Source organism: Microtus oregoni, unplaced genomic scaffold, assembly GCF_018167655.1.
Source record: "Microtus oregoni isolate MIOR12 unplaced genomic scaffold, Mior012 000020F_ref0000438, whole genome shotgun sequence".
Lineage (NCBI taxonomy): Eukaryota > Metazoa > Chordata > Mammalia > Rodentia > Cricetidae > Microtus > Microtus oregoni.
The window spans coordinates 36,859,398-36,886,515 of NW_024543079.1; the positions used below are offsets into that span (position 1 = coordinate 36,859,398).

Below are 27,118 nucleotides of genomic sequence, written 5' to 3' on the forward strand. Positions count from 1 at the left end.
GTCTGCAAGACCACACTCATAGCTTAGGACTGAGCATCAGAGTGGAAACTATTTATTTGATACAGGTAGCTTCCTGTCATAAATTAGTTGTTATGTGATTCATAAGTTATAAATTTGGATATACCCTGTAGAGTCCACCATAGATAGAAGCAACGTACACAGAAGACCTGCCACATACCACAGGTCCTTCTCCTTCAAAAGACATTTATGACTTCTTGTTGATATCAAGAGATGACTAAGAGAAAAAGAATCTGCTCTGGTGTATAGTTGACTCTTGTGTTGTGTTTGTCCAAGACGGACAGAAGTAGACTGCTGGAGAGTATATACTTCACTGACAGCTCTAAATGAATGTAAGGAGAAATTCTCCCAGCAAAGAGAACTTTAAGTATGCTATCACACCATCTCACTGGAGATTAGGTTCTAACAATGTTTACGCTCCCTTGCTATCCCAGTACTATTGGCCTGATGAGCTCGTGAACATGCTAGCCAATGGCTATTTCTCTCTCTCTCTCTCTCTCTCTCTCTCTCTCTCATATGTCTATCATGCCTTTAGGACTTCTCTCTAAGGATTTACCAGAATGTTTTATTATGGTGTCTCAGGGGATATTATTTCCAAAAAGAATTAATTTTACAAAGAAGTATGTCAATAGGATCGCACACACCATCATCCAGAAGCAGTCGGTGTTACAAATTACAGAACAGTACAATGTCTACCACAGTCCCATCTGTGAGGCTGTCTGGTGGGATGTGCCAAATGTTCTCAATAATGAGTGTTAAATGGTGCTCTTTTCCCAATGGTTTAAAACAAAATAAGAGGTCTGGATTACTCTATTAACTCTTACTTGGTAAATGAATGTGGGCTTTAGGTCTTTGCTCCTTTCTACTTACATTGAAGCCAGGGATTTTTCTGAAGATATAAATCTGAACCTAAGCCCTTCAGTGGTGGAGCAGTTATAAGAGGTTGATATGACCACCTAAATGGCCACTTTTCCACTTTTTGTCCTGTGTATGATGTATGTGTGCGCATGTGGAAGCCAGAAGAGGATAATGAGTGTCTTTCTCAATCACTCTTTATTTATTTATTTTTTTTATTTTCTTAATTTGAAACAGCAACTAGACCAGTCAGCCAGGGAGCTCCAGGAGGTCTTCACCTTCCTAGCTCTGGGATTAAAGGAGTACAGTAACAGTTTTTCACACAGGTGAGAATCTAAACTCAGGTCCTCAGACCTGAATGGCAAACATTCTACAGAGTGAGCCAGATCCCCAGCCTCTTTTCCTCTTTGACTCTGAAGTCCCCTGTGGGGTTATATGCTTGAATCAAAGATAATCTGCACTGACCTTAGGCAGCTGCAGGAACTCTCCCCTACCCAAGACTACTTTAAGAAGGAGCATGTGGCAAAAGACATCTCCAGAAACTTAAAACAGTCATCCTTCTTCCAGTGGACCTGACTGTACCTCCATATTATGCCTAGAACTGGGATAGTCATTTTGGCATTATGAGAGGAGCCTACCTATAAGATGACACATAGCAAAAAGGCCAGGGAAGCCAACAGTCTTGGAACTACTCTTCTCTGTCCTTAAATCTATTCCCTCTCTTTAATAATTATCTAAAGTGATAATTATTAAAGCTACTACTAGTTGTAACAAATGTTGCAGACTAGCTGCATTCCCGGATCCTAACCTGGCCCCTCAGTTTGTTTTCCAGATAGCAAACAGAATCGTTTTGTTTGTTTTTTCAAAATACAAATCTGGTTGGTTCACAGGTTTCTGCTTCACTCAGCTGAGTGGTGTGTACTAGCCTTTTCTCAGTTTTTCCCCTACTACTCCCTGTTATAGGACTTTTCTTTGGAAGACATGAATGAACGTCTACTCATGCCAGATAGGGTACCAAAGACATAGAGTGAACCAGTAAGTTCACTGAGTGGTAATATGGATGGCTTGAATGCAGCTGAAACACCGAAGAGCTCACCCCAGCACAAGATTGACCACTCAGGTGCCTCTCTGGAGCTCTCTCGAGGAGAACAGGCAGCTGGGCTTCCTGAGTCTTAATGATCTTTTCTCCTCTCCTCACGACGGAACAGGTCAGTTAGAAGGAAGTACCTAGACAGCAGTGCTCTTTTGCCGTGCAGCCCTTTAAAAATCTTCTGAATATGCCTCCTCTCACCCAGATGCTTGCTCCTGCTACTTCTGTCGCCTCACTTCACTTTCTCTACTCTCCTTGCTTCTTCAAGGAAACTGTGCTTAAATACTAGCTACAGACTCCACTGAGACAGCAGCTTACTAAGGTGTCCGGCTGGCCTTCAACCTGTGGCCTTCCTGCCTCAGCCTCCCAAGTGGTTGGGAATACATGACTGTAAATCGGTAGTACCAAGGAATGAACCTAGGGCCTGCACATGCTAGGTAAGCTACCACTGAGCTGCACACTCAGAAAGGAAACTTCTGACCCAGGATCACCAGATGCTGGTTGATGCTCATTCTGCTTCCCTGAGAGACATGAAAACACAATCTCAATACTCGGCATTCCGCTGTAGCCACTACTTTTTACATCAATCCACTCCTATTCCCTGCTATATAACAGTCCAGATCCCCGCTACAGACTACGGCTTGAATTGCTTGGCTTTATAGACAGTTTTATTCTTATAAATAGAATTTCCTGAGAGGGCGGAGATTTCTTTGAAACTGGGATTGGGATTTCTTTTTTTGCTCCGTATTATATCCATGGCACCTAGACTATTTCTTGGTACCTATGAGAAGCTTGTAAGTATTAAACAAATGAGTTACTAGACATGACGATGAGTGAACTAATCAGTAATGAACGGATGGGAGGATGAGGGAGGTGAAGCAATTTCTTTCTTTTAAAAACTTCCCATAATTATACAGGAAAGGAGCAAGATGAACCTGGTAAAAAGCATTTCTCACCCATTATCCATTAGAAATCTATTTTATATCTCATGACTCCAAAGACCAGACCTCAGGTCTCCCTTCCACTTTTTTAACAACAAAGGACTCACGTTGAATTCCTCTCTGAAGAGCTTATTGTCATCAGCCATTCTTCGGTTAATCTCCTCTTCCAGCTTGTCCACAGGCAGTGGTGGGTACTTCCTGTTGGTGCTTGGGGACCTGGCCAGAAGTGGTACACTCTGGGGCTCTGCAGTATAAGAGGGAAGGTAAATTAGGTGTCCTGGAGATAGACGCAGTCCCTTTGTGGAGACTAATGGTCTCATTCTTTTAAAAAGATGGGGAAAAAGAGACAGGGATATGTCTCCATCGGTAAAAGGTGTTTGTCAGCAAGTCTGAAGGACTCAACTGGATGCCCAGAATCCACATGATGGAAGGAGAGAACCAGCTCTTGCGAGTTGGTCTCTGATCTCCACAAACACACAATTGCATTGTGTATATATATACACACAAATAAAATAAATAAAACAGGATGGGAGAAATGTTCATTTCTTGCTTTTCTTCTTCAGACGTTCCCCGTGCCTTACCCACATCCTCTGTGCGGCCATTTGACAGTCGGAAAGAATTGGAATGGCTTCCAGCTTGCTTGTATTTCTTAAACCTAATGAGAGAATATCTATCATGAAAAACTAAGCAAAGAGGTAAATCACTGTCTTTGTATTCCCATTATTGACTACACCTTTCTAAATCTCTCTGTCAAATCAAACTTTTTAAAAAAGAGACACAAGTCAGGCATGTCTGAGGCAGCTCCTTGTGCTGACCAAGCACCTTGGGATGGTCTTCCTTACACTCAGCATCCGAAAGTCCAGCAGAGACACACTATATTCTGACCCGCCTGATTCCTCTGAGTAGCTTCAGCTCCATCACACACTTGAGTGCTCAGCCATAACAGATAAGTGTAATATAGTGGTGTGTGTGTGTGTGTGTGTGTGTGTGTGTGTGTGTGTGTAAGAGCATGGTAGAATGGGTTACGGTAGAATGGGTGGGACAGGATGGGATAATAAGATCTTTATGAAACAAAAATCCTGGTATTTTCTTAGAGCAGTCTAGGAGTCATGGGGAGAAACCCAGAGCTCCAGAGTAAGTGAACACAGAGCAGGCTGGGTTCAAGATAAAGCAGAGTTAAACCCAGGTCATCAGGGCAGTATCGTCATAAGGAAGAGCACAAATGAACCACATTCTTTTTTCGCTTAGGTTCCCTCCTAGCTTCTGTTCATTATCTAGAAGCTTCTGAGAGGTCAGGCAGAGGAATATTTTAACCCCTCAGATCTGCCTACTAGACAAAGACCAGAGGTCCTTGAGAGGTTTGGAGACAAAGCTTCAGCTAGAAACAAAGTAAGTTTTTTGTGTGCATATAATCTTACTAGAGGCCTTTTAAGAGGTTGTTTCAAAGGACAGAGCTGAAGATCTTCAAACACCTGTCACTGATAAGATAGTACCCAAGTCTTCATCTCTAAACCATGGCTCTACTCTAGGCTTTAGCCTCAGCTAGAATTAGGAGACTTGGTCTGGACAGTTAGCAAAGGGAGAGCACCTAGGTCTTAAGGAAGACTGCAGTTTAGAAACTGTTTCTAAGTAGTACTTTAATATAAGCACTAGCACGAGTCACCGTCCCTTTACCCTACACATTGTCCTTAGCCTACTGTCTTCTTAACTGTGTGGGCTTACTGAGACACAGGGGTTATCAGGATATTCTAAGCAAATGAAGTAACATTAACATACTTACCTTAACATGTACAGAACTATGATAATAAAAACGATTACTAGCAGAGAGGACAGGGCCACCATCACTGCAATAATTGGTGTCTCATCTGAAACCAAGAGAAAAGAACAGGTGATAATTGTGTTATGCAATGAAGGGCTCAAGTTGGAAGCTCAGGAAGACACACCGATGCGGGGGAGGGGGAATACCACCCATTAAAGATTTCTGCAGATGGTAGGATGTGAAACCACACACACACACACACACACACACACACACACACACACACACACACACAGAGATCAAGAGGACAAAATGAGAAACAGAGGGGCTGTGTACAGAAATGCACACTAAAGAGCAAGGAGCAAATACATGTGCTAGCGTGTACGAGAAAAGAATACCCGCTGCCACATTAGGGCCATTGGGTAGGGGATGAGGTAGGGTCCCACCTGTCTTTGATATACCATGCATTTATTTACTGTACGACTTCCTGCACTGGGATAACTGTATTGGGATAAAAATTGTCTTTTAAGTCAGAGACTCTTTCATTGCTATATCATCTGAGCTCAAACAAAACTTAGCATACAAAAAGCACCCAAAGATTCAGAGATACAAATACTGGCAGGTCAGGAACGTAGGCCCGACATCACACTACATCCCAGTCTCAATGAGCTCCGCCTAGAGAAAAAAAACAGGAGAAGGAAGAAAAAAGATTGTTCTGTCATAAACCCTAGTGGTTTCCTGGCACAGGGAGTATGATTAAATAAGGAAATGCTGCTGGATCCACATGCACCATGCATCAAAACTGCCATGTACTTCCTATCCCCTCTACCACTTTCGGTATCTTCTTTCCTCAGCTGCCCTTTGCCAGGATGCCAACCACAACAGAGTCTGGCTAGAGTAGAGCGTCAAGCCTTCCCTCCATTCCACAGGCCCGAGCTCAGTACCTAGCCACATTTCTCATGCAGCAGGCCAGGTCAGAACTCCCCTTTTACTCCATATTACAAACCACACAACCCACCTGAGTTTCTTTGCTTTTTGTGAGGGTATGCCCCTTTTATGCAAAGGCCAATCCTGCCAGGTGGTCTCTGGACTATGTCCACTGCTGTCATCTCAAACATTTTATCTTCTTGACCTCACTTATCCTCTGTCTCAGCTACCTTCTCACACCACTGCTGTTCTCCATTTCCTCCCTTAGATTCTCCTGACACGTTTATACTGACTCCTACTTAGTGCTCCACTGAAGCCGCTCAGCAAGGACCAACAAACAGCAACCAAATCTAACAGAAACAGTCATAATTTCATCTGATTCACCAGCTGGTAAGGAGTTTGGCAGGCTCAAAAAACAGCACAAAGGCCAGAGTGATACAAGCTGTAACTGGAGAGATAGGCAGGAGCCAGAAAACTTAAGTTATAGGCCATGGCAGCAAGTGTGGCTTTAATTCAGAATATTATTGGACGACTAAAACAGAAAGGACATAACTGAATTCTCCTTTGTTTAAAAGTTCTGCTAAACTGACTCAGGAATTGCAGCAGCCACTAGGTAGGAAGTCATCTAGCAGAAAACCAAAAGCAGTCTCCAACAAAGGAGAAATGAATTCAAACAGGGTAAGATGAAAACAGAAATGAAACTGGCTTACCCAGGTGACAGCTACTGGTGAGTTTTTGGGGTAATTTCTTTTGAGTTTGGGTAAGAAAGCCTAAATGGAATGAAAGAAGGATAGAGAGAGGGGAGAGGAGCACACCCTCTCATTTTATGAGGACTTTTACATCAGGGTATATATGCAAATAAAAGGAATAGTATGGAGAGAAATGTGGAGGGTTTTTTTGGGGGAGTGGGGTGCGGAGGGGTGTGTGTGACTGGAAGTAGTTATCACTGTACAGCCCAGAGTTCACAACCCTCATTCTATCTCCCAAGTCTGGGATTGGAGGCAAACACCACCATCCCAGCCTAAAGGGATAGGAAATGTCTACCATATTTTTCTTTCTTTCTTTTTTTTTTTTTTTTTATTTTCGAGACAGGGTTTCTCCGTAGCTTTTTTGGTTCCTGTCCTGGAACTAGTATATTTTTCTATTGATGGTAAATTTCAAACATTGCTGTATGTGATGCCCATCTTAAAACGACCATTCACACTGGATGATCGTTCCCTCCTCCTAGAAGCATTTTCTCCCTATGATGAAGTCCCCTGGCTGTTTCATTTGTCTCCTTTGCCGGGTTGTTCCTTTTACAACAGCAGTGCTCTGTGACTGCAGACACTTTTCAGCATTGTATCCTGGGACACTTTCTTATTTTCAATCGACTATCTGATCAGACGCCTATAATTTCAAATAGTGACAGAAATTCCCATATTTGCATTGCTTGGTTCTCAACTACCTACTGGCCACCTCCACTTTCAACTTCACAGCCTTCATAAGCAACATCAATTTTCTGCATTACAGATGCTTTTACCATTCAGCAGCTGGCATTCCAATCCTCCTGCTGCTCAAGGAAGAAATGGAGAAATCCCCTTGACTTCTTCATGCATACCTTCTCTAACCGACCCAGCTGCAAGCAGTTTCTTTTAGGGCTAGAACCCCTTAGAAACATTTTTTTTTCTTCCTACAAAAATAGCTGGCCCTGAAAGGGTTATCATTCCACAAAACTTTTCCATCTCATTACATGTCCGTGTGCAATCACTAGACATTTCTGAGACTTGACTATCACACCCTTCCTCTTCCTATAGATCAGCCAATCATGTCAAATTGTAAGGGTGAGTTCCCATCAGGAGACACAGTCACTGCCTGTGTTAGAATAAAAACTAAATGCACGTCTTGCCCAAGAGTGTGCTTGCTACGCCAGTTAGGGCCAAGGCACACTCTTTTTGCAAAAATAAACTCTCCTGCGGGCTTACTTTTACTTTGTGTTTCTTTGTGCGACACTTAGATTATTGTTTCCCAACAAATCAATACATCAAAGATGTCTGCCTCTTTCTCACTCTCTGTTGTTACAGTCTAGGCCCGACCTCTACTGTCTCTTCTTTGACTGCCACAGCTGTTAGAATGAAGCCTAATCTTGTCCTGGTCTACAACAACTTGTAAGTAGCTCCCACCTGCACTGCCTCCTGCCACTCTTCCTCTTCAACTAACCTTTAACCACTGGCATCCTTAAGCTGAAGGCATTCATTCTTATGCTTCTGAACAATTACTTTTCTGATTCATGTGGCCTCCCTCCATTCTTTGCCTAGTTCACCTACTCATCAAGTCTTGATTTGCAATATTACTTTTCCCAGAAGGTCTACTCTGGCATCCTAATACTAAATTTATCATTTCTGAAATAAGTTCTTCAACAGCTTTTCTCCCAGGAGGTCACCACATCGATGCACACCCAATGGATACAGTGCATTACAGCCTAGAACTCCTGGACTCAAGCAATTTGCCTGCCTTAGCGTCCCAAGTAGCTGAGGCCAGAGGTGTGTGCACCATGTCCTGTCTGTATTTTCTCATAGAGACACATTATTTCCCTTGATAAGACCTCTCATACTTTGTAGTTATTTTCTTACTTGACTACAGGTAATGAGCACTCCTCCTTTATGCCATAAATCACCTTGGCAAGCATGGATCAAACCAGGTTACTAAGCATCACTCTATCAGATGAGCTACATTGTTATAGGATACTTTTTTTTTAAAAAAAAAAAGATTTATCTATTTATTATGTATAGTGTTCTGTCTGCATGTGTGCCTGCAGGCCAGAAGAGGGCACAAGATCTCATTATAGATGGGTGTGAGCCATCCTGTGGTTGCTGGGCATTGAACTCAGGACCTCTGGAAGAGCAGTCAGTGCTCTTAACCTCTGAGCCATCTCTCCGGCCCCTGTTGTAGGATATTTGTTCACTGTGTGAAGATGTATTGCTGTGATTAGTGTAATAAAAAGCTGAACAGTCAATAGCTAGGTGAAACTTTTGGGCAGAGAGAGAATTCTGGAGAGAAGAGAGGCAGAATTGCTAGCCAGACACAGAAGCAGGACATGCAGTTAACAGTCATGAGCCACACGGCAGGATGTAGATTAATAGAAACGGGCTAATTTAAGTTATAAGAACTAGTTAGGAACAAGCCTAAGGTATAGGTTGGGCTTTCATAATTAATAAGTCTATGTGTCATTATTTGTGAGCTGGCGACCCAAAGAAAAATTGACTACACTACATTTCTAGACCACAAATTTATCTTTCTCTGTGCCTCAAACATATAAAAAGATAGAAGAAATATAAAACTACTAATGAAACAAGAACATATCTGAGGGGAGCAAAGGGCAGTATTTATAGGCTAGAACTTTGAGGGATTTCAAGACAAAAGAGAGGAATCCACTACTAAAGAGACCAGTCAGAGCCAAAAACCTTCCAGTTGAAAATTAAATACTAGTTTCACTAGTCTAGGGCTAGAAACAACTTAAGCTGTGCCAGTTGGGATAGAGAGGAAAGGGTGAAGACCATCCTGACCTGGCTTGTCAGACCAGAGTACTCACAGGCTAAGCTGTTGTGCCTCCCCTCCTCAAACTTAGTTTGGAGAATAGTGCTTTACAGGAAGTTTATCATAGAAAGTTGCAAGTGTTTAAAAAAAAAATACAAAGTCAAGATGTCACTTCTCAAGTATAAGCCTGTGTCCCTGAATACTCTTTCCCAAGTACCCTAAACCTAGTGGAGTACAATGTCTCCAGAGATCCAGAGATTCAGAAGGCACAAGTTGAGAAGTTGAGCAGAAGGGTTCAGCTTTAAATGGGGGTATTTGCCTCAGTGCAAAGACCATAAAGATCTTGCCTTGACTTGTTGAATCTATGTAAGATCAGCAAATATCTATCATAATTTTAGACAAGCAAGAACTCACTCTTGGGAGCTGTGTTGGAATCTGGGCTCATCTTATAGTATTATGTTTTAAAAACACGCAGGGAGCCCAGCAGTGATGACACACACCGTTAATTCTAGTACTCAGAAGGCAGAGGCAGGAGGATCTCTGAGTTCAAGGTCAGCCTTGTCTACAGAGTAAGCGTCAGAACAGCCAGGGCTATGCAGAGAAACCCTGTCTCAAAAAATGAAACAACAACAAAAACGTGGGGAGATAAAAGTTATCAAATATTTAACCTCTCCTATTAAATTTGGCAAAAATTACCATATTCTTGTATAAATAAATCCATTATTCACTGAGAATACACACATACAAAAACAAAATGTAAATGACACATAGTTCTTCCTTTTTTCTCAAGACAGGGCCTCACTAAGTAGCCTATACTGGCCTCAAACTCACTGAGGTCCTCCTATCTATGCCTCCTGAACACTGAGATTAAGGTATGTGCCACCACTCTGGGTTGCATGGGCTTTGAAATTTTAGTAAAGCAATAACGTTCCTGTTAAAGAGACCACTCCACAAGCCCTATAGTATCACCACTTTACTTCACCATTATCAATACACCAAGTTCTTTCCATCTATACCAAGGTTTTTCAACCTCACATTCAAGACATTTTGTAGTGGTAGTCTAAAATATGCACTGTAGGGTCTTTAAAACATCCCTGGCCTCCACTACTAGATGCCAGCAGCAACATCCTGATTGTGACTATCAAAAACATTTCCATACATTAATAAATGTACTGTGAGAGAAAAATAAATCACAATTGAGAAGAGCCGGCCAATAAATACCCCCCACTTAACCAATGGCAAAACACTCATACATACAAAATAAAAAAATCATAAAACAAATTATGTCCTAATATATCACCAAAGAGTAAAATACTAGTATGGAGACATGACAAATATACAATTTGTTGTTGTTGTTGTTGATTAAAATACATAAAGGGGCTGGAGAAACGGCTAAGCAACTAATGAGGACTATGAGCTGATTTCCAGCACCCTCATGAGGGCTCACAATCACCTGTGACTCCATTCTGGTGCACTTTTACTGCCTCTATGGGCAACAGGAATACATGTGTGATACAGGGACATACATGCAGCAGAACATATACATAAATAAGATTTTAAAAATATATAGAATACATTGAATCTGTCATCTATATAAAAATACAATGCTTGTTTCCTTTATCCTTTTCTAAGGTAAATATGGAAACATTGAAGGACAATAAACAACACAGCCATGGATGTCCAGGTTCCCACACAGAAGAAACACGGTTGGACAGCAGACATCTTTTAAAGGACAACACACAGAGGGTGACTGGCTCACCTCTCCTGTCTTTTGAGTCAGAATTACCTGTGTAACAAGTAAAAAACAGAAACATTTACTCAGGTTAAAGGAAAACATTGTCATTCAATTTAAGGAAAAACAAAGAAAAAGCTCCAAGAATGTAGGCTATTTTCTCCACGTTCAGTACACTGCATAAATGGGGAACAAGATTATCAAGGGTTACTCAGCTTTAACCAGTGGTCTCCTTCCTTCCTCCTGAGTATGCACACAGTCAGCATCCAATACTCACTAAAAATATAGTAATTCAAGGAAAAACACAAATATCAGCGACCAGAAGACATAATGACTTTTGAAATGTAAAAGGACAATTTTTTTTTTTTTTTTTTTTTTTGGTTTTTCGAGACAGGGTTTCTCTGTGGTTTTGGAGCCTGTCCTGGAACTAGCTCTTGTAGACCAGGCTGGTCTCGAACTCACAGAGATCCGCCTGCCTCTGCCTCCCGAGTGCTACAAGGACAGTTTTTGAAATTTTAAGTTTTAAAGACATAAAAGATCCACATAATAAGATGCAGGAAAAAAAAAACAACAACCAACCCAAACTAAAACCAAACAAACCAAAATACAAAACAAAAACAACAACAAAAATCCAATCTAATTTATATATACCCAACTTCACGTACTAATAGAGAAAAGCTTGTTTTTAGAAACTACGAAGGACTGGTGAGATAGCTAACCAGGCAAAGGCAAATGCCATAAAGTCCGATAACCTGAGTTCAGTCCTCAAAATCTACACAATAGAAGGCAAACTGACCCCATCATACCTGCACTGCGGCAGCTCCAACCAGCACCAATAAACTAACATGTGACTTCTTTGTTTGTTTTTGTTTTTTTCAAGGCAGGATTTCTCTGTGCAACAGTCCTGGCTGTCCTGGAACTTGCTCTGTAGACTAGGCTGTCCTTGAACAGAGATCGGCCTGCCTTTGCCTCCCCAAGTGCTGGGATTAAAGGTGTGCACCACCACAGCCTGGCTTAACATATGTGTTTTTTTAATATACACATTTTTAAAGAAACCTGTGGTATATCTACAGTGTAAACAGACCCCCTAAAACAAATAGTACAATATTCTCTCATCAGTATACAATAAAAGTGGAAATTCACACAGACAAAATTTGAAAATTAAAATAAAAACAAACAATAAAAACACCTCTTTGTGTTTTTTAACCAAGTACAAAGCTGTCTGGTTAAACACTGTGCTTCTAAGACAAGGTGTGACCATGATACAGTTCAGCTAATGAGACGTGAGCAAAAGCTAGGGGTTAAGTGTGGGTTACAAAATCTGGAAAAGAAATTGCTTCTATTTCCTTTGTTCTCAGTGGTGAGAACACATAACCACACAGATAAGAAGAATGTTATTAGGTTGGCAGGGCTACATAGCATGAGACACCATGGTTCCTGATGAGGAAACCTTCTGCCCACAACTGAAATGCAGCTTAGTGAGCACCCTAACTAGCAGTTACCTACAGGAATACCCATGCAGCATGTTGAAACCTATCTAGTATTAGGAAGTCTGGAATATAAAAAAAAATTCAGCTTTAATTTAAAAACTTGAATAGGTAGCACAAAATAACCCTAATGCAAGGCAGAAAAGATAAAATAATAAAATAAAAAGCTAAAGTGAGCGGGGCAGCGGTGGCTCACTTCTTTAATCCCAGCACTCAGGAGGCAGAGGAGGTGGGTCTCTGTGAGGTCAAGGACAGTCTGGTCTACAAGAGCTAGTTCCAGGACAGCCAAGGCTATTACACAGAGAAACCCTGTTTTGACACCCCCCCCCCACACACACAAAAAGCTAAGGTGATAGAACTGATTTAAAAAAAAGTGGTTTTTTTTTTTTTGGAAGGAAAGACACAAACTATGAAATACTAAACCCTGAGGGAAAAAGGGAGATGAAAATAGGTAAAATGAGAACTATTCACAGCTATGCAGGAAATTAACCTTTCCTGAGATGAATTCGGAAATATGAGTAAAATGCAGTTTGCTATGCAAACTTTCAAATTTTTTTCTTTTTGTCTTTAAACTTTCATGTTCTTTCAATGAAAAATAAAAACACTAGCAACTAACACATCAACAATATCATGTTTGCAAAGTAAAAACACAGACCAAATTCACATAGAAAAAAAAAAAAAACAAAAAAACCCACTTATAAACGTCAATGGAAAAAAAAATCCTAAATCATATCACAACTCCTCAAACATGTTCCTGTAAGTAAAATTAATGAAAATTTTTGGGCATTAAGTAAAAAGCAAAAACAAAAAAAAACCCTTTTGAAAAGTAGGGAACCAGAGAGGTGGATGAGTAATTAAGAGCACTGGAGAGCTGGGTTTAGCTCCCGGCACACATGGAAGCTCACAATCATCTGTAACCACGTTCCAGGGATCTGATGCTCTAATCTGGCCTTCATGGGCATCATACCTGCACACAGTACACACATACATATACATACATATATAATATACATGCAGGCAAAACACTCATATACATAAAAAACAAATCTTAAGAAAAAGACATGAAGCCTGAAGGGGGAATCACTAGGAAGAGGAAGATCAGTCTAGTGGTAGGAAGAATAAGATGGGGTAGAAGGGTATGAAGATGACCAATATATCATATACATGCATGAACATGATAAGAGTAATAAATACATATATGATAATTCAATTTATAACAAAGGTGTTGTTTCACCTTTTGTCTGTATGCATGTTATGTATGTGAGTTGGGGCATATGAATACCACGTGTGGAGTCAGAGGACAGCCTTGGACATAGGTCCTATCTTAGGTTTCTATTGCTATGATACAACAGCATAGTCAAAATCAACGTGGGGAAGAAAGGGTTTATTTCAGCTTATAGCTTGTAGTCCATCATCCAGGAACCTGGTGGCAGGAACTGAGGCAGAAGCCATGCAGGAGTGCTGCTTACTCGTTTGTTCTCCATGGCTTGCTCAGATGCTTATAGAAGGCAGGACCACCAGCCCAGTGGTGGTAACACACAGTGAGCAGGGCCCTCCACAACAACAGGCCAATCGGGTTGTGATGGAGGAAGGTCATTGGTTAAATAAAAGAAACTGCTTGGCCCTCATTGGTTAGAAGATAGGTGGGAGGAGTAAACAGAACAGAACGCTGGGAGGAAGAGGAAGTGGACTCAGACTCCACAGCTCTCCTCTCGGGAGCACACACCTCAGGGAGACGCCATGCTCCCAGCTCCCAGGCAGATGCACGCGATGAAGCTCCGACCCAGGATGGACATAGGCTAGAATCTTCCCGTAAGCGCACCTAGGGGCGCTACACAGATGATTAGAAATGGGCTAAATTAATATGTGAGAATTAGCCTAGAAGAGGCTAGATAGAAATGGGTCAAGCAGTGATTAAATGAATACAGTTTGTGTGTTGTTATTTTGGGCATAAGCTAGCTAGGCAGCCGGGGTGATGGGGACGCAGCCCTGCCGCCCTTATTACTACAGGGTGGGGGCATTTTCTCAGCTGTGTCAAGATGACATAAAATTAGACAGCATAGGTCCTCACCTTCCACCTTATTTGAGATAGGATCTCTTGTTTGCCACTGCATTGTGTATACCAGGCTAAATGGTCTGTGAGCTTCTGGGAGTTCTCCTGTCTCTACCCCCCATCTTGCCATAGGAGCAATGAGATTATGGATGGGAATCACCATGTCTGGGTGTATGTGGATTCAGGGGACCTGAACTCAGGTCCTCATGCTTTGCCCATTGAACTATGTCTGCAACCCTCATTTCACCTTTTAAAGGTTTAAAATTACATTTTATGTAAGTTGGGAAAAATCTTAATATGTTAAAACTACAAAAGTGAGAAATACGTCTACTTTGCTACTTCCAAGTCTAATATCTTAATTAGTCTTAAATTCATCATGCACTAACAGGAGATAATTACCCATGGTCATCTCAAGAACTGTTAAGTGGAAAACAGTACAGAGTGAGACCCATGCTTTGAAATCAACTATGCTTACTTTATAATTCTACCTTCTATATTCATTCCTTCAGCCTGTGTAAGTTATTTTGCCTTTCTGCCCTGAGCAATGGCTATAATTCACAGAAGACATTTTATGATGTTACTTAGTATACATATGTATGTTTGTGCATAACAAAGAAAAGTTTCAAAATATCACACATATAACATGAATAGAAATGGAATAGGGTCACTAAGACAAACAAAATAATGATGGTAGTCCATTAAACAGATTTTTATGAATGGGTCATAATCTGTACTTTAACATTCAAAACAAAATTGTTTTCAGTTCTCAATCTAATCAAGAATAGAGGCAGTCATGGACATTTAACACATCTCTATTGTTGTGGAATATTTCTTTACATTGTGTGAAGATGTGTCACTGTGACTGGTTTAATAAAGAGCTGAATGACCTTTAGTTAGGTAGAAAGAAGTTAGGTGGGACTTTTGGGGACAGAGCATTCTGGTAAGAAGAAAGAAGCCGCCAGCCAGATAGGAGGAAGTAAGATGGGCAAAATGGAGGTGAGGTAACAAGCACATGGAAGAACGTAGATGAAAAAATATGGGTTAAGTTATAAGAACTGGTTAGAAACAAGCATAAGCTAAGGTTGAGCTTTTTTTTTTTTAAACTTTATTCAATTTTTATGTATGAGTACTCCACATGTACACCTGAGTGTCAGAAGAGGGCATCAGATCCCGTTGTAGATGGTCATGAGCCATCATGTGGTTGCTGGGAATTGAACTCAGGACCTCTGGAAGAGCAGCTGGTGCTCTTAACAGCTGAGCCATCTCTCCAGCCCCTAAGGTTGAGCTTTTATAATTAATAGTGAGTCTCCATGTGGGCTCTTTTGTGAGCTAGCAGCCCAAAGAAAAATCTGCCTATACTCTATATTTGTTTACTTAACAGTAGTAGACTAAATCCAGGGCTTCATGCACAGTAAGCAAGTGCCTCCACTGAGAGCATATTAGGCCAAGACCTTTTTGAAACAGGGTCTGGTTATAGAGCCGAGGCTGCTCTGGAACTATAATGCTCCTGCATCAGCCTACTATATGCTGGTGTTATAGCCACATATCACCTTGCCTGGCCACGTAATTTATGGAACCCCCTCAAAGCACAAGTTGTAACAATTATAACAGCTGACCATAAAAAAGGTTGCTTATCACTATGTACAGTACTGTAATAAGGATTTGACTTACATCAGTTTATTTATTTATCTTTCTTTTTCAAGATAGGGTCTCACTCTGGCTGTTCTGGAACTCAGTCTGTCAATCAGGCTGGCCTTGAATGCACAAAGATCTGCCTGCTTCCAAGTGTTAGGATTAAAGGTGTACACTACTATGCCCATCTTAGATCAATTTATTAAAGAACTTCTCTATGGGTATGAGCTATTACCATCATTCATTTTAATTTTATATGTGAAAAATTGAGGTACAGATACAATCAAGTAAATTTACCTATGCTCATAAAGGAGCTTATGGCAGAACTGGGATTGAACAGGAACAAGTAGTGTGGGTTTGCAAACTATGTTCTTAACTATAACTAATAATGCTATCTTGCTTTTATTGCAGAAACAATGACATTGAAGCAGGCAGGTATTGGGTCTGCACTATAAAGTCTAATTGAAAGATACCATTTTTAGTACCAAATAGGATTAAATTTCAAAAGCACTTTTTGGAATCCCACCATGAGTCATGAATCCAACTAAGGGAATCTGAAACAGACAAGAAATCTGAGCCAAGAGGATGCAATCATAGATGAGAGAACAGCAATTTTGCTAGGGGAAAAAACCTTCCATTATGCAGCAATTGGAGCTATTGCTCCATGTAGAAGCTTTCTGAGGGACCCTCTGTTTGTCTTCTACAAACCAGGAACCTGGTCCATTAAGTCAGAAACCTGCCCTACCCAAGCTGATCTCAGCCCAGAGTTCTGATCTTGTCCTCTGAGCCACTGCTGCTTAAGTCTGGTGACTCAAAGTCAAGGAGACAGAGACCTGGGCTGAACAGATGGCTCTGAAATGTAAGCCTCCGTGAGCCCCTTTCTCGTGTACCCACAGTCTACTGCTGTGTTACGTATGGGACTTCCATCTTCATTCTCTCCTCACGGACCCCATAGACTGCTTCTTCTTAAGGCCAATTCACTACCCAGTCTGTGCTTTTCATTTTCAGTCTTTTGGTTATACACTAGCTCCCCTCTCTTTATTCAATACCTTTAAACACACATGGACCTCACCAATCTAATAGGATCTCACCTATCAGAAAAATAGTATCCAGAAAGTGCTACACTAACCAGGTATTAAGAATTTCCGGGTGTTGGTGGCGCACGCCTCTAATCCCAGCACTCGGGAGGCAGAGACAGACGGATCTCTGTGAGTTTGAGGCCAGCCTGGTCTACAAGAGCTAGTTCCAGGACAGGCTACAAAGCTACAAAGAAACCGTGTCTCGAAAAACCAAAAAAAAAAAAAAAATGCTTACAGGACAGGGCTGGCAGGATGGCTCTATTAAGAGCACTTGCTGTCCTTTCAGAGGACATGGACTTCATTCCCAGTGCCCACATCAGGTAGTTCAGAACCACCTGAAATTCCAAATCCAAGGGATCCAAGACGCTCTTCTTGCCTCTGAGGGCACCCGCATACACGTGTTGCACGTAAATGCATGCAAACATACATAGACACAGGCACATACACACAGGTACACGGACACATACATTAAAAGAAATCTTTAAAAATTCCCTTTCTTGAGGTATCACTATTTTTCTTTGCAAACATATATTTCAAGAAGTTTATGGCTACAAAATATATACAAAGACAGTAAAATGGTAAATAAGCCCAGAGTGAGATGAACAAGCAGAAAGCAACTCTGGTACCTGAAGGAGGGAAGGTCTCTGGAGTGGTTGCTGCCGTGCTGGAATTCCCCTCCCAGGGTTCTGTCCTGGAATCCGTAAATACATTATCAAGCCATGTTCCATTGGGTGAGACAGTAGTGCCTCCAGAATCCGTGCTTGCTGCTCTCTTGGTCCCATTGTCAGAGTGTGAAGAATTGACAGTAGTTACATAGGTGGGTTCCAGAGTTAGATTGGGGCTGAATGTTGGTGCCACAGAAAGAGAAATTACTGAAGAGGTTGGATTTGAAGTTTTATTCTCCTCCTTAATTGATTCTGTTGTTGATGTTTTAATTAATCTTGTAATTTCTAAAGAAGGTGAAACTACAAACACCAAAAAGAAAAAAAGAAACATTTTATGAAGAACGAGAAGCTCAAAAGTTAAGACACAAAGTAGTAAGCATTAATAAATGCCTCGCGTCTTCTCAGAAGGCAGTTTTTACCTGTAGTAGCATTGTTGGCACCGACGTGTATTAGACTACTGCCAAACAGAACAAGAATGAACCAGGAATCCATGCTGACCTAGAAAACAGGGAGACACACGAGATGAAGTCTTACATTATTATAATTATGTCCAAATGAGTCAAAATACAGCAAGTTATTTTGGGTAACATCTTTCTTAGCTATTTAAATACATACACAGGATCTTTTGACAGCTCGACAGGCTGTTTGCCCCAGAAGTTTAGCTATTAATTGTGTCTTCATAGAAATAAAAGTAAATTTAAATAGTATATCTTTTAAAGTGTAATTCTCAACCTTGGTTGCACTTTAAAAACCATTTGAAAATTCTAGTGCTAGACTGTATCTCTATGTATGAGAGCTAGGCAGTCTTTACATTTCCTAAGTTCATCTACTAGACTGTATCTCTATGTATGAGAGCTAGGTAGTCTTTACATTTCCTAAGTTCATCTACTCAGGACCTCAGTACAATACTGATCTAGGTTCTACAGAAAGAATTGAGAACCAGTTTATTTACAAGTCATACTTTCCCGTGGTTTAAATTAATATGGTAGCCACTGTCTGAGTGAAAAAGGGCATATGAAAATACTGAGTTGGGGCATCTAAGACCATCAGAAAACAAATATTTATATTATAATCCGTAACCCTAACAAAATGACGTAGCAATGAAAATACTTTTATGGTTGGGGGTCACCACATGAGGAACGAACTATATTAAAGGGCTGCAGCATTAGGGAAGTTGAGAATCACTGCTCTAACCCATATAAACAAATACTGTATTCTAGTAAATTGCATGTGTTCTTTAGTATATGAAGAAAAATATACTGATGTTATTTACCATTAAAATGCTATTTATATCCAAAATTAATAGGTAGGGACCAACAAGATGGCTTGGTGGTACAGGTGTGTGATGACTGACCTTGGTTGTCAACCTGATTACATCTGGAATCAAATAAAATCTGCTTGCCCTTACCCTTGCTGGCAAGTTCATTTGTCCTGTTGCTGAGGCATTCCTTCGCTGGTATTAGAACCTACTTCTTTGGGATTCTAACATATATTGAAGACCAACAGCTCTTTAGGAATCCTAGGATTCTAGCACTGGACTGGGACTGCTGAGACATCCAGTCTTATAGATTGGACAATTACAGGATTTTTGGCCTTTCTGTCAAGTGACAGCTATTGTTGGTCTACCCCAGGACCACAACCTGTAAGCCACACTAGTAAATCCCAGGGAAAATGAAAAAAGGAAGAGTGGAAAGCAGACCTTCATTTACACCCATAGAAAATGTGTCAGGTTTGCTCTGCTGAGTTTGAATTTTAAGAGCATTTGGAAAATAGTCAGTCTTGGGAAAAGCACAATTGTGGTGTTATCTCTGTTATCAACGTGATGAGATCTAGACTCTAGAAGATGGACCCTTTGGTGTGCCCATCAGGGATGATCTTGGTTAGGTTAAATGAATGGAAGACCGCCTTGCTGTGGGTGGCACCATTCCCAGGGCTAGGATTCTGAACTGTATGAAAAGGAGAAAGTGAACTGAACAAGCATTCATCACTCTCTACTTCCTGCCTGTGAGTACAGTGATCAGCTGCCCCTGTAGAGACATTTTGTTTGTGTTATAACAAACAAATAAAGCTTGTCTGAAGATTAGAGTGCAGAGCTAAGCCACTAGTTAGCCATAGAGGCCAGGCAGTGGTGGCGCACACCTTTAATCCCAGCACTTAAAAGACAGAGACAGAGGGATCTCTACGAGTTCAAGGCCACCATGGGCTACCTGAGATTAAATCTGTCTAAAAGAGAAACAGAGCTCACACACAGGTGATCTCAGTACTTGGGATCACAGGCCTTTAATCCCAGCACTAGGGAGGTAGAGATAGGAGTGATATGGATGGGCGGAGAGAGACTATAAGGCGGGAAGAGACAGAAACTCTGATTCAGTCTGAGGATTTATAGATCATAGAGATGCTGTCTGAGGTTTTGTAGAGACAGCAGCAGTCTAAGGATTCATAGTGATAGGATTGCCCCTTTGGTCTGAGCATTGGTAGCGGTAAGAACTCTCTAGGGGCTCGGTGCTCTGCTTCTCTGATCTTTCGGCATTAACCCTTATATCTGACTCTGGGTTTTTATTATTAAGAACAATGAGAATTCGTGCTGCAGCCTGGAGCTCCTGCTGCTGTGACATCCCCATTTTAATGGGCTATAATCTCAGTCTGTGAGCCAGAATAAACCTTGCTTAATTGCTTTCCTCAGGGGTAGTGTGGTGGTGGTGGTTGTCTAATCACAACAGGAAAAGAAACCAAGATGACAGCCATGGGTGTTTCGGGTCCCCCCCCCAAAAAATTTCCTTGGTCTTTTATCATATTACTTTTGTTCATATTAGTGACATCTGGGTTTATTTTATTATTTAATTGTTGAATTTTGATAATTGATCAATCTTATGTATATATAAGAAAAAATTTAAAATAAGCTAGAAATGTTTTTGTAATGAGTAAGGACTACATTTTGGCTGGCTCTTTGGATGTGGAGAAACAAGGGAACAAACACAGTGTGTGTGCCACTATATTTGATATACTAAGGAAATGGACAGATTTCATGATTCATCCCCCAAAGTGTGCTCGCTTGGTATTATGTACTCAAATTTCCAAAAGTTTATGATTTACGAGTTTTTGTATTTGTTGTTGTTTTTAAATAAATAATTGGAGAGCTGGGGGATGACTCAATGAAATAAAGCTTCGCAACTGTGAGGACCAGAGTTTCTGATCCCCAGAACCCACCTACATGGCAAGTGAATGCAGTGGCCACCTGCAGTTTCGGCACTCAGGAGGCAGAGATTTGTGGGTTCCCAGAGCAAACTGACAAGCTAGACTGGTCACATTGGTGAGTCTGTTCATTTGAGAGACCCTGCCTCAACAAATACAGCAGAGAGTGACTGAGGAAAGGTCATCAGTCACCAGCTTAGACACACCTCATATAAAGGGAAAAAATAAAATAAACCATTATGAACTTGAATTCTCTCAGGATTCTGGCTTTTCTAAAACATATAATTCTATATTAGGCCATTGTTGCCTTATGTGTATAAACAACTCTTTTTTACATATGACATCTTTTATTGAGCATAAATTTTTAAAAATTCTCAGCCAGGCGGTGGTGGCGCACGCCTTTAATCCCAGTACTCGGGAGGCAGAGGCAGGTGGATCTCTGGGAGTTCGAGGCCAGCCTGGTCTACAAGAGCTAGTTCCAGGACAGGCTCCAAAAAAGATACAGAGAAACCCTGTCTTGAAAAACCAAAAAAAAAAAAAAAAAAAAAAATTAAAATTCTCTTCAATCCCTTCATACACAGACAAAAATAAGTTTGTGAAATATTTAACATACTAGAGTTTGCCAACCTAATCATTATATAGAGATGGAGAAATTATCCCTGACATTCCTATTCAGGAGGCCAGCTCATCTGCTGCCCTCCAAGAACACAGAGCTGAATACGACAGACTGCCCCGTCTGAGCCTTCCTTCACCACCATTCGGTATCAGCTCCTCAGACCCAGAGCAGCGGCTCATTTTTTTTATGATTTGTTTAACTTTATTTTATGTGCATGAAAGTATCAGATTCCCTGGAAGTCGAGTTACAGATAGCTGTGAGCTGCCATGTGAGTGCTGGGAATTGAACACTATTATCAAGGGCTTCATTAACCTGCAGTGAGGCACAAATAAACTATTCAAATCCTCAATTATTATAACCTGTCTAAAAAGGTAGCCAATAAATACTAAAATGAAGTAAAGGAAGTGAAAACTACAGAGGTATTTTCAGCAAAACTTGAAGCACACGGGTTAGCCAAGAGAAGGACCAGGCAGCTTGTAGGCAGTCAGAAATTCAAAGCTTAAAATACTTGTCTGGTACCACCTGTGACAACAAGTTGGGAAGAAGCACAGAAACGCCTACTGATTGCAGACCACCCAACAGACCAAAGAAAGGCTTACACGTGGACTAGGAGCAAGGGGGACTACTAGGCAGCGGGAACCAGGGAATAAGCCCTACTCCTGACATTGGTGATGAATCAGGAAATCTCAACCTCAGCCAAACTTCCATCTCCTGTATACTCTTAAATCCCACAAGACTATGTGTAGTTGGGCCAGGATTATATGCATCTGGGACAGGGGAGTGGTGACTGGTATTTTAGGTGAACATTCCAGGGGTAACAATAGCAGCTCAGATTTCAAGATGGCAATGGCCATGTCATTCTCAAAGTACACAACTCCAACACAGGCATCAAGCAGGATCTCAGTACAAACATGGACACAACAGACTAGTGTCTGAGACGATGACACAAAGGAAATATAATGTATATGAGGCAAGACAAGGCAGCCATTACATCACCAAAGGACTGTTGCTACAACAAAAGATTTTTTGGTTTTCCTCAATAATAAAGAGTTCTGACATAGAAGTGAACAATTGGGGGATACCAATAAGAGTGTTAGGGAATGGATACAGAACAATACAGAGTTTAGAACAGTTAACAAGAAGATTGTAACAAGGTTCAACTGGCTGAGTGTAAAGTTAGGGGAGTCACTGACCAAAGCCTTCAGAAGGAATCTAGCCATTAAAGAAAGAGGAACTAGGGGAGGTTAAGACTGTCTTGGGCAGAATAAGAATTGACAGGTGTTAGAATTGACAGAATTAAAGACTTAATGTGATGTTGGAGGTGGGCAAGGCCCATGTGTTAGATGTAAGTGGATAACAATGCAACAGGTTAGAAGGATGACCAAGTACGGGGGCATACAGCAGGGAAAGTGATGGATGAACTTAGTTCTGGATATGCAGAAGGTGCAGTACTACAGAAGGGGCAGACCAGCAGACAGGCAATGACAGAGCAGCTGCCATGGAAGTCAAGCAAAAAGCCAAGGGAAGGACAAAGACAGCTGATCAAGTACAAATGCAGCAATAAGTAAGCAAGACAGGAGACATCTGACCAGCACAAGTAGTAGGTGAAGCCAGGTGGTGGTGGCGCACGCCTTTAATTTCAGCACTTGGGAGACAGAGGCAAATAGATCTCTGTGAGTTTGAGGCCAGCCTGGTCTACAAGAGCTAGTTAGTTCCAGGACAGGCTCCAAAGCCACAGAGAAATTCTGTCTTGAAAAAACAAAACAAACAAACAAAAAATAAAACAACAACAAAAAACCCAACCAACCAAACAAACAAACAAAAAGAAGTAGGTGAATGTTAAGTAGAAAACTGATATCTGCCACTGAGAGAGGGTGGGAGGGGAACACAGAGATGCTGGTAAGAGAAAACAGAATAATGAGAACGCTGAAGTGCTTCTAAGGAAGGTCTCCAACACTTTTTCCTCCAGGCTTTGGCAACTGCCATTGTACTTTGTGACTCCGAGTTTTACTATTGTTGGGAATCCTGTAATATGTGACCTCTCTCTGGCTTTTTTCACTTGGTATGACTCAGGGCATGTGCCTGAATTTATATTTATGTATTTATGATTTTTTAGTTTTGGGGATCAAATCCAGATGTTTTCAGTCAGTCTAACTAAATCAGAGAGCTCCAGGTTCAGTGAGAAACATTGTCTCAAAATAAACAAACAAATAAATAAATAGTAAGAGGAAAATCCAACATTGATTTGTGTTCTACAGACACACACGCATACACACACAAACAGTAGAGGAGGATAGCGCCTTGAAAACTATAATCATATGAAAAGGAGTAAAATTGGACTCTTACTTTTAATTATACATATGAACTAGCTCAAATGAGTTTAAATGTGAGATCTACAACTAGAAAGCTTGAGGCTGGGTAAAGGGCTCAATCAGGAAAGTGTTTGCGGTGCAGGTATCTGTTCAGTTTTGTTTGTCTGATTATGGGTTATACAATGAGTGTAGTTCAATGGTAGAGCAAACCAGAGTTAGATTCCCAGAACTGCAAATCTATACACAGACAAAAACAAACAGAAAGTCAGGCAAGAAAGGCCAAATACTGTGCAATCTAAGAGTAGTAAAAATCATAATCAGGAAGTGCAATAGTTGCTAGGGCTGCTGGGAAGAAGGAATGGAGAGTCAGTATTTAATGGGTACAGAGACACAGCTGAAGAGGATGGAGAAATTTTAGATACAAATGGTGGTGATAGCTGCACAACAATGTGAATTTTATTTAGAAACAGTATTTTATTCATGTATTTGGTTTTTTTTTTGAGAAAGGATCTCTTTACATAGACTGACCTAGAACTGACAATGCAGGCCAGGCAGGTCCTGAGATCACAGAGATCCACCACACCTGGCATAAAACAACATTTTAAAAAACAGAATAGGTAGAATAATAAGACAAGCCATAAACTGGAAGAAAATCTTAGAAAATTTTAGCTAATATACGGTTGCTTTCCAGATCTGGATACTTTAATAAAAATGGAAGGGTGCCAGGCACACGCCTTTAATCCCAGCACTCAGGAGGCGGAGGCAGGAGATCTCTGTGAGTTCGAGGCCAGGCTGGTCTACAGAGTGAGTTCCAGGATAGGCTCCAAAACTACACAGAGAAACCCTGTCTTGAAAAATCAAACAAACAAAACAAGAATAACAAAAAGGAAGGGCACAGTAGCAGAGCTCTTGTCTTAGCACTCTTTAAGATCCTAGGCCAGCTGGGCGGTGGTGGTGCACGTCTTTAGTCCCAGCACTTGGGTCTACAGAGCAAGCTCCAGGGCATCCAGGGCTACAGAGAGAAGCCTTGTTTATATATATATATATATTTTTTGTGTTTTTTTTGTTTTTTGTTTTTTGTTTTTCGAGACAGGGTTTCTCTGTGGTTTTGGAGCCTGTCCTGGAACTAGCTCTGTAGACCAGGCTGGTCTCGAACTCACAGAGATCCGCCTGCCTCTGCCTTCCGAGTGCTGGGATTAAAGGCGTGCGCCACTATGGCCCAGCGAGAAGCCTTGCTTAAAAAAAAAAATGAACAAAAAAACCCCACCTCCCTCGTCCCCCACCCAAAAGAAAGCTCTGGGTTAGACCTAACACCAAAAAATGACAATGAGAGAAGGTGTTTGGAAGGCAATCAAGCACATGAAAAAAAAGTGAGAATCACTAAGTCATCTGGGAAAGGTAAATTCCAGCACATGCCTATTAAAGTGAAATATCAGACATACATACATAAACTTAAAAACAGAAGGCAAAATTAAGATAAATGCAAACCAGAAGCATCTAGACACAGTATATGAAACAACTATTATTATCAAAAATTAAGGCAAATGATTTGAAAACTAATCAAATTGAATGTAAAATACAGAAAAGTTAATCATGATCAATTTGAATGTATCTAAGATATTTAAGGATGTTTTAAAAAGATATTTTAATCTAAAGTCTATAAATATATGTGATGGTTGGTTAGTTTTAATTGCGAACTGTGCTGGCTAGTTTTAAGTCAACTTGACACAAGCTAGAGTCATTTTGGAAGAGGGAATCTGAGTTGGGAAACTGTCCATATCATATTGGCCTGTAGGTAAGTCCATTTTCTGATTGATGACTGATGAGTGACAGCTTAGTTCACCATGGTGATAGGACCCCGGGTTAGAGGTCCTGTGCGCTACAAAAAAGTAGGTTAAATAAAGCCATAAGGAGCAAGACAGCAGCATTCCTCCATGGCCTCTTAGTTTCTGCTTCCAGGTTCTTGGCCTGACTTCCTTCAGTGATGGGCTATTGCCTGGAAGTGTAAGTAAAATAAACCCTTTCCTGTCCAAGTTGCTTTTGGTCAGTGTTTTATCACAACAACAGAAAGCTAACTGAGACCTCAATGTAGTACAATCTATAATAAGCTAGGAAGAGAAGAGAGTATCAACAAGAAATTGTCTTCATTAGATTGGTCAGTGGGCATGTCTGTTGCGAACTGTTTTAATTAAGTTAACTGATGTGGGAAGACCCAGCCCACTATGGGTAGCACCATTCCCTAGGCATACTGGACCTTGATCTGCTTAAAAGCAGAGAAATTAGCTGAGAACATATGTTCATTTCTCTCTGCTCTTGACTGCTGGTGCTATGACCAGCTATTTGAAGTTCCTGCCTAGACTGCCCCACAATGATAGTCTATAACATGGAATTATAAGCTAAAATAAACCCATTCTCTCCTAAATTGCTTTCTGTCAAGGTATTTTGTCAAAGAAACAGAAATGAAACAAAGACAATATAATTAACCCAAATTAAAGAAGATCATATATTTAGTAGATACGGAAATACAACAGATAAAAGAATATGAATTTAAGATTTCTCAAAATCCTTATAGGAATAGAAGAAAAATTCCTTTAAAAAGGTTCCAGGACAGCCAGGGCTACACAAAGAGACTCTTGTCTGGAAAAACTAAACCAAACCAAAGCAAACCAACAACAACAACAACAAAACCAATCCATCAACCAGCCAATAAAATAACACATAATTATTGTTAACAGGGAAACACTGAGAACATTCCTCTGAAAGTCAGAAATAAACCAAAGTGGCTTCTATTCATGTCTAGCAAACACTAGAGATCTTTGCCTTTATAGTAAGAAATTAGAATAGTAAAAACCAGTGCACTGGCAAGAGAATGGCTAAGTTGCTGAATCAGAGTGCAGCACTTACAGAAGTGGATGACAGGTAATTTAGAATATAAAGGTGGCTAAAATACCTTTGAAAAATCAGTATGGCCAACTTTGTATAGTTAAAGTATAGACATCAACAGAATGCAGATGCCAATAAAATGTAAATAACTTTTAAAAGAGATTTTATTGTTTTGGGGCCAGGCATGGTGATACATGCTTTTCATCCTAACACTTGGGAGGCAGAAGCTGGAAGAGCTCTGAGTTTGAGGGCAGCCTGGTCTATATAGTGAGTTCCATGACAAGCTAGGGCTACATAGAGAAACCCTGTCTCACAAAACAGAATAAAAAATACAAAAAAAAAAAACACCACACAAACAAATAAA

At 40.7% G+C, this 27,118-nt stretch overlaps 1 protein-coding gene across 7 annotated transcripts in view; it reads right to left on the reverse strand.

The window, feature by feature from the left end:
* The window catches only part of Ptpra (protein tyrosine phosphatase receptor type A), a 101,171-nt gene that overhangs the window by 37,164 nt on the left and 36,889 nt on the right, over positions 1-27,118 (reverse strand). For 6 of the 7 annotated variants that reach the window (XM_041670147.1, XM_041670143.1, XM_041670146.1 and 3 more), the window contains 6 exons: positions 18,171-18,249; positions 17,713-18,051; positions 10,863-10,889; positions 4,685-4,769; positions 3,486-3,559; positions 3,012-3,148 (listed from right to left, as the gene is read on the reverse strand). In XM_041670147.1, coding sequence (XP_041526081.1) covers positions 3,012-3,148; positions 3,486-3,559; positions 4,685-4,769; positions 10,863-10,889; positions 17,713-18,051; positions 18,171-18,249 — 741 coding nt within the window. The remainder of the gene's footprint in view (positions 1-3,011; positions 3,149-3,485; positions 3,560-4,684; positions 4,770-10,862; positions 10,890-17,712; positions 18,052-18,170; positions 18,250-27,118) is intronic. The other variant, XM_041670148.1, reaches the window with a different exon arrangement.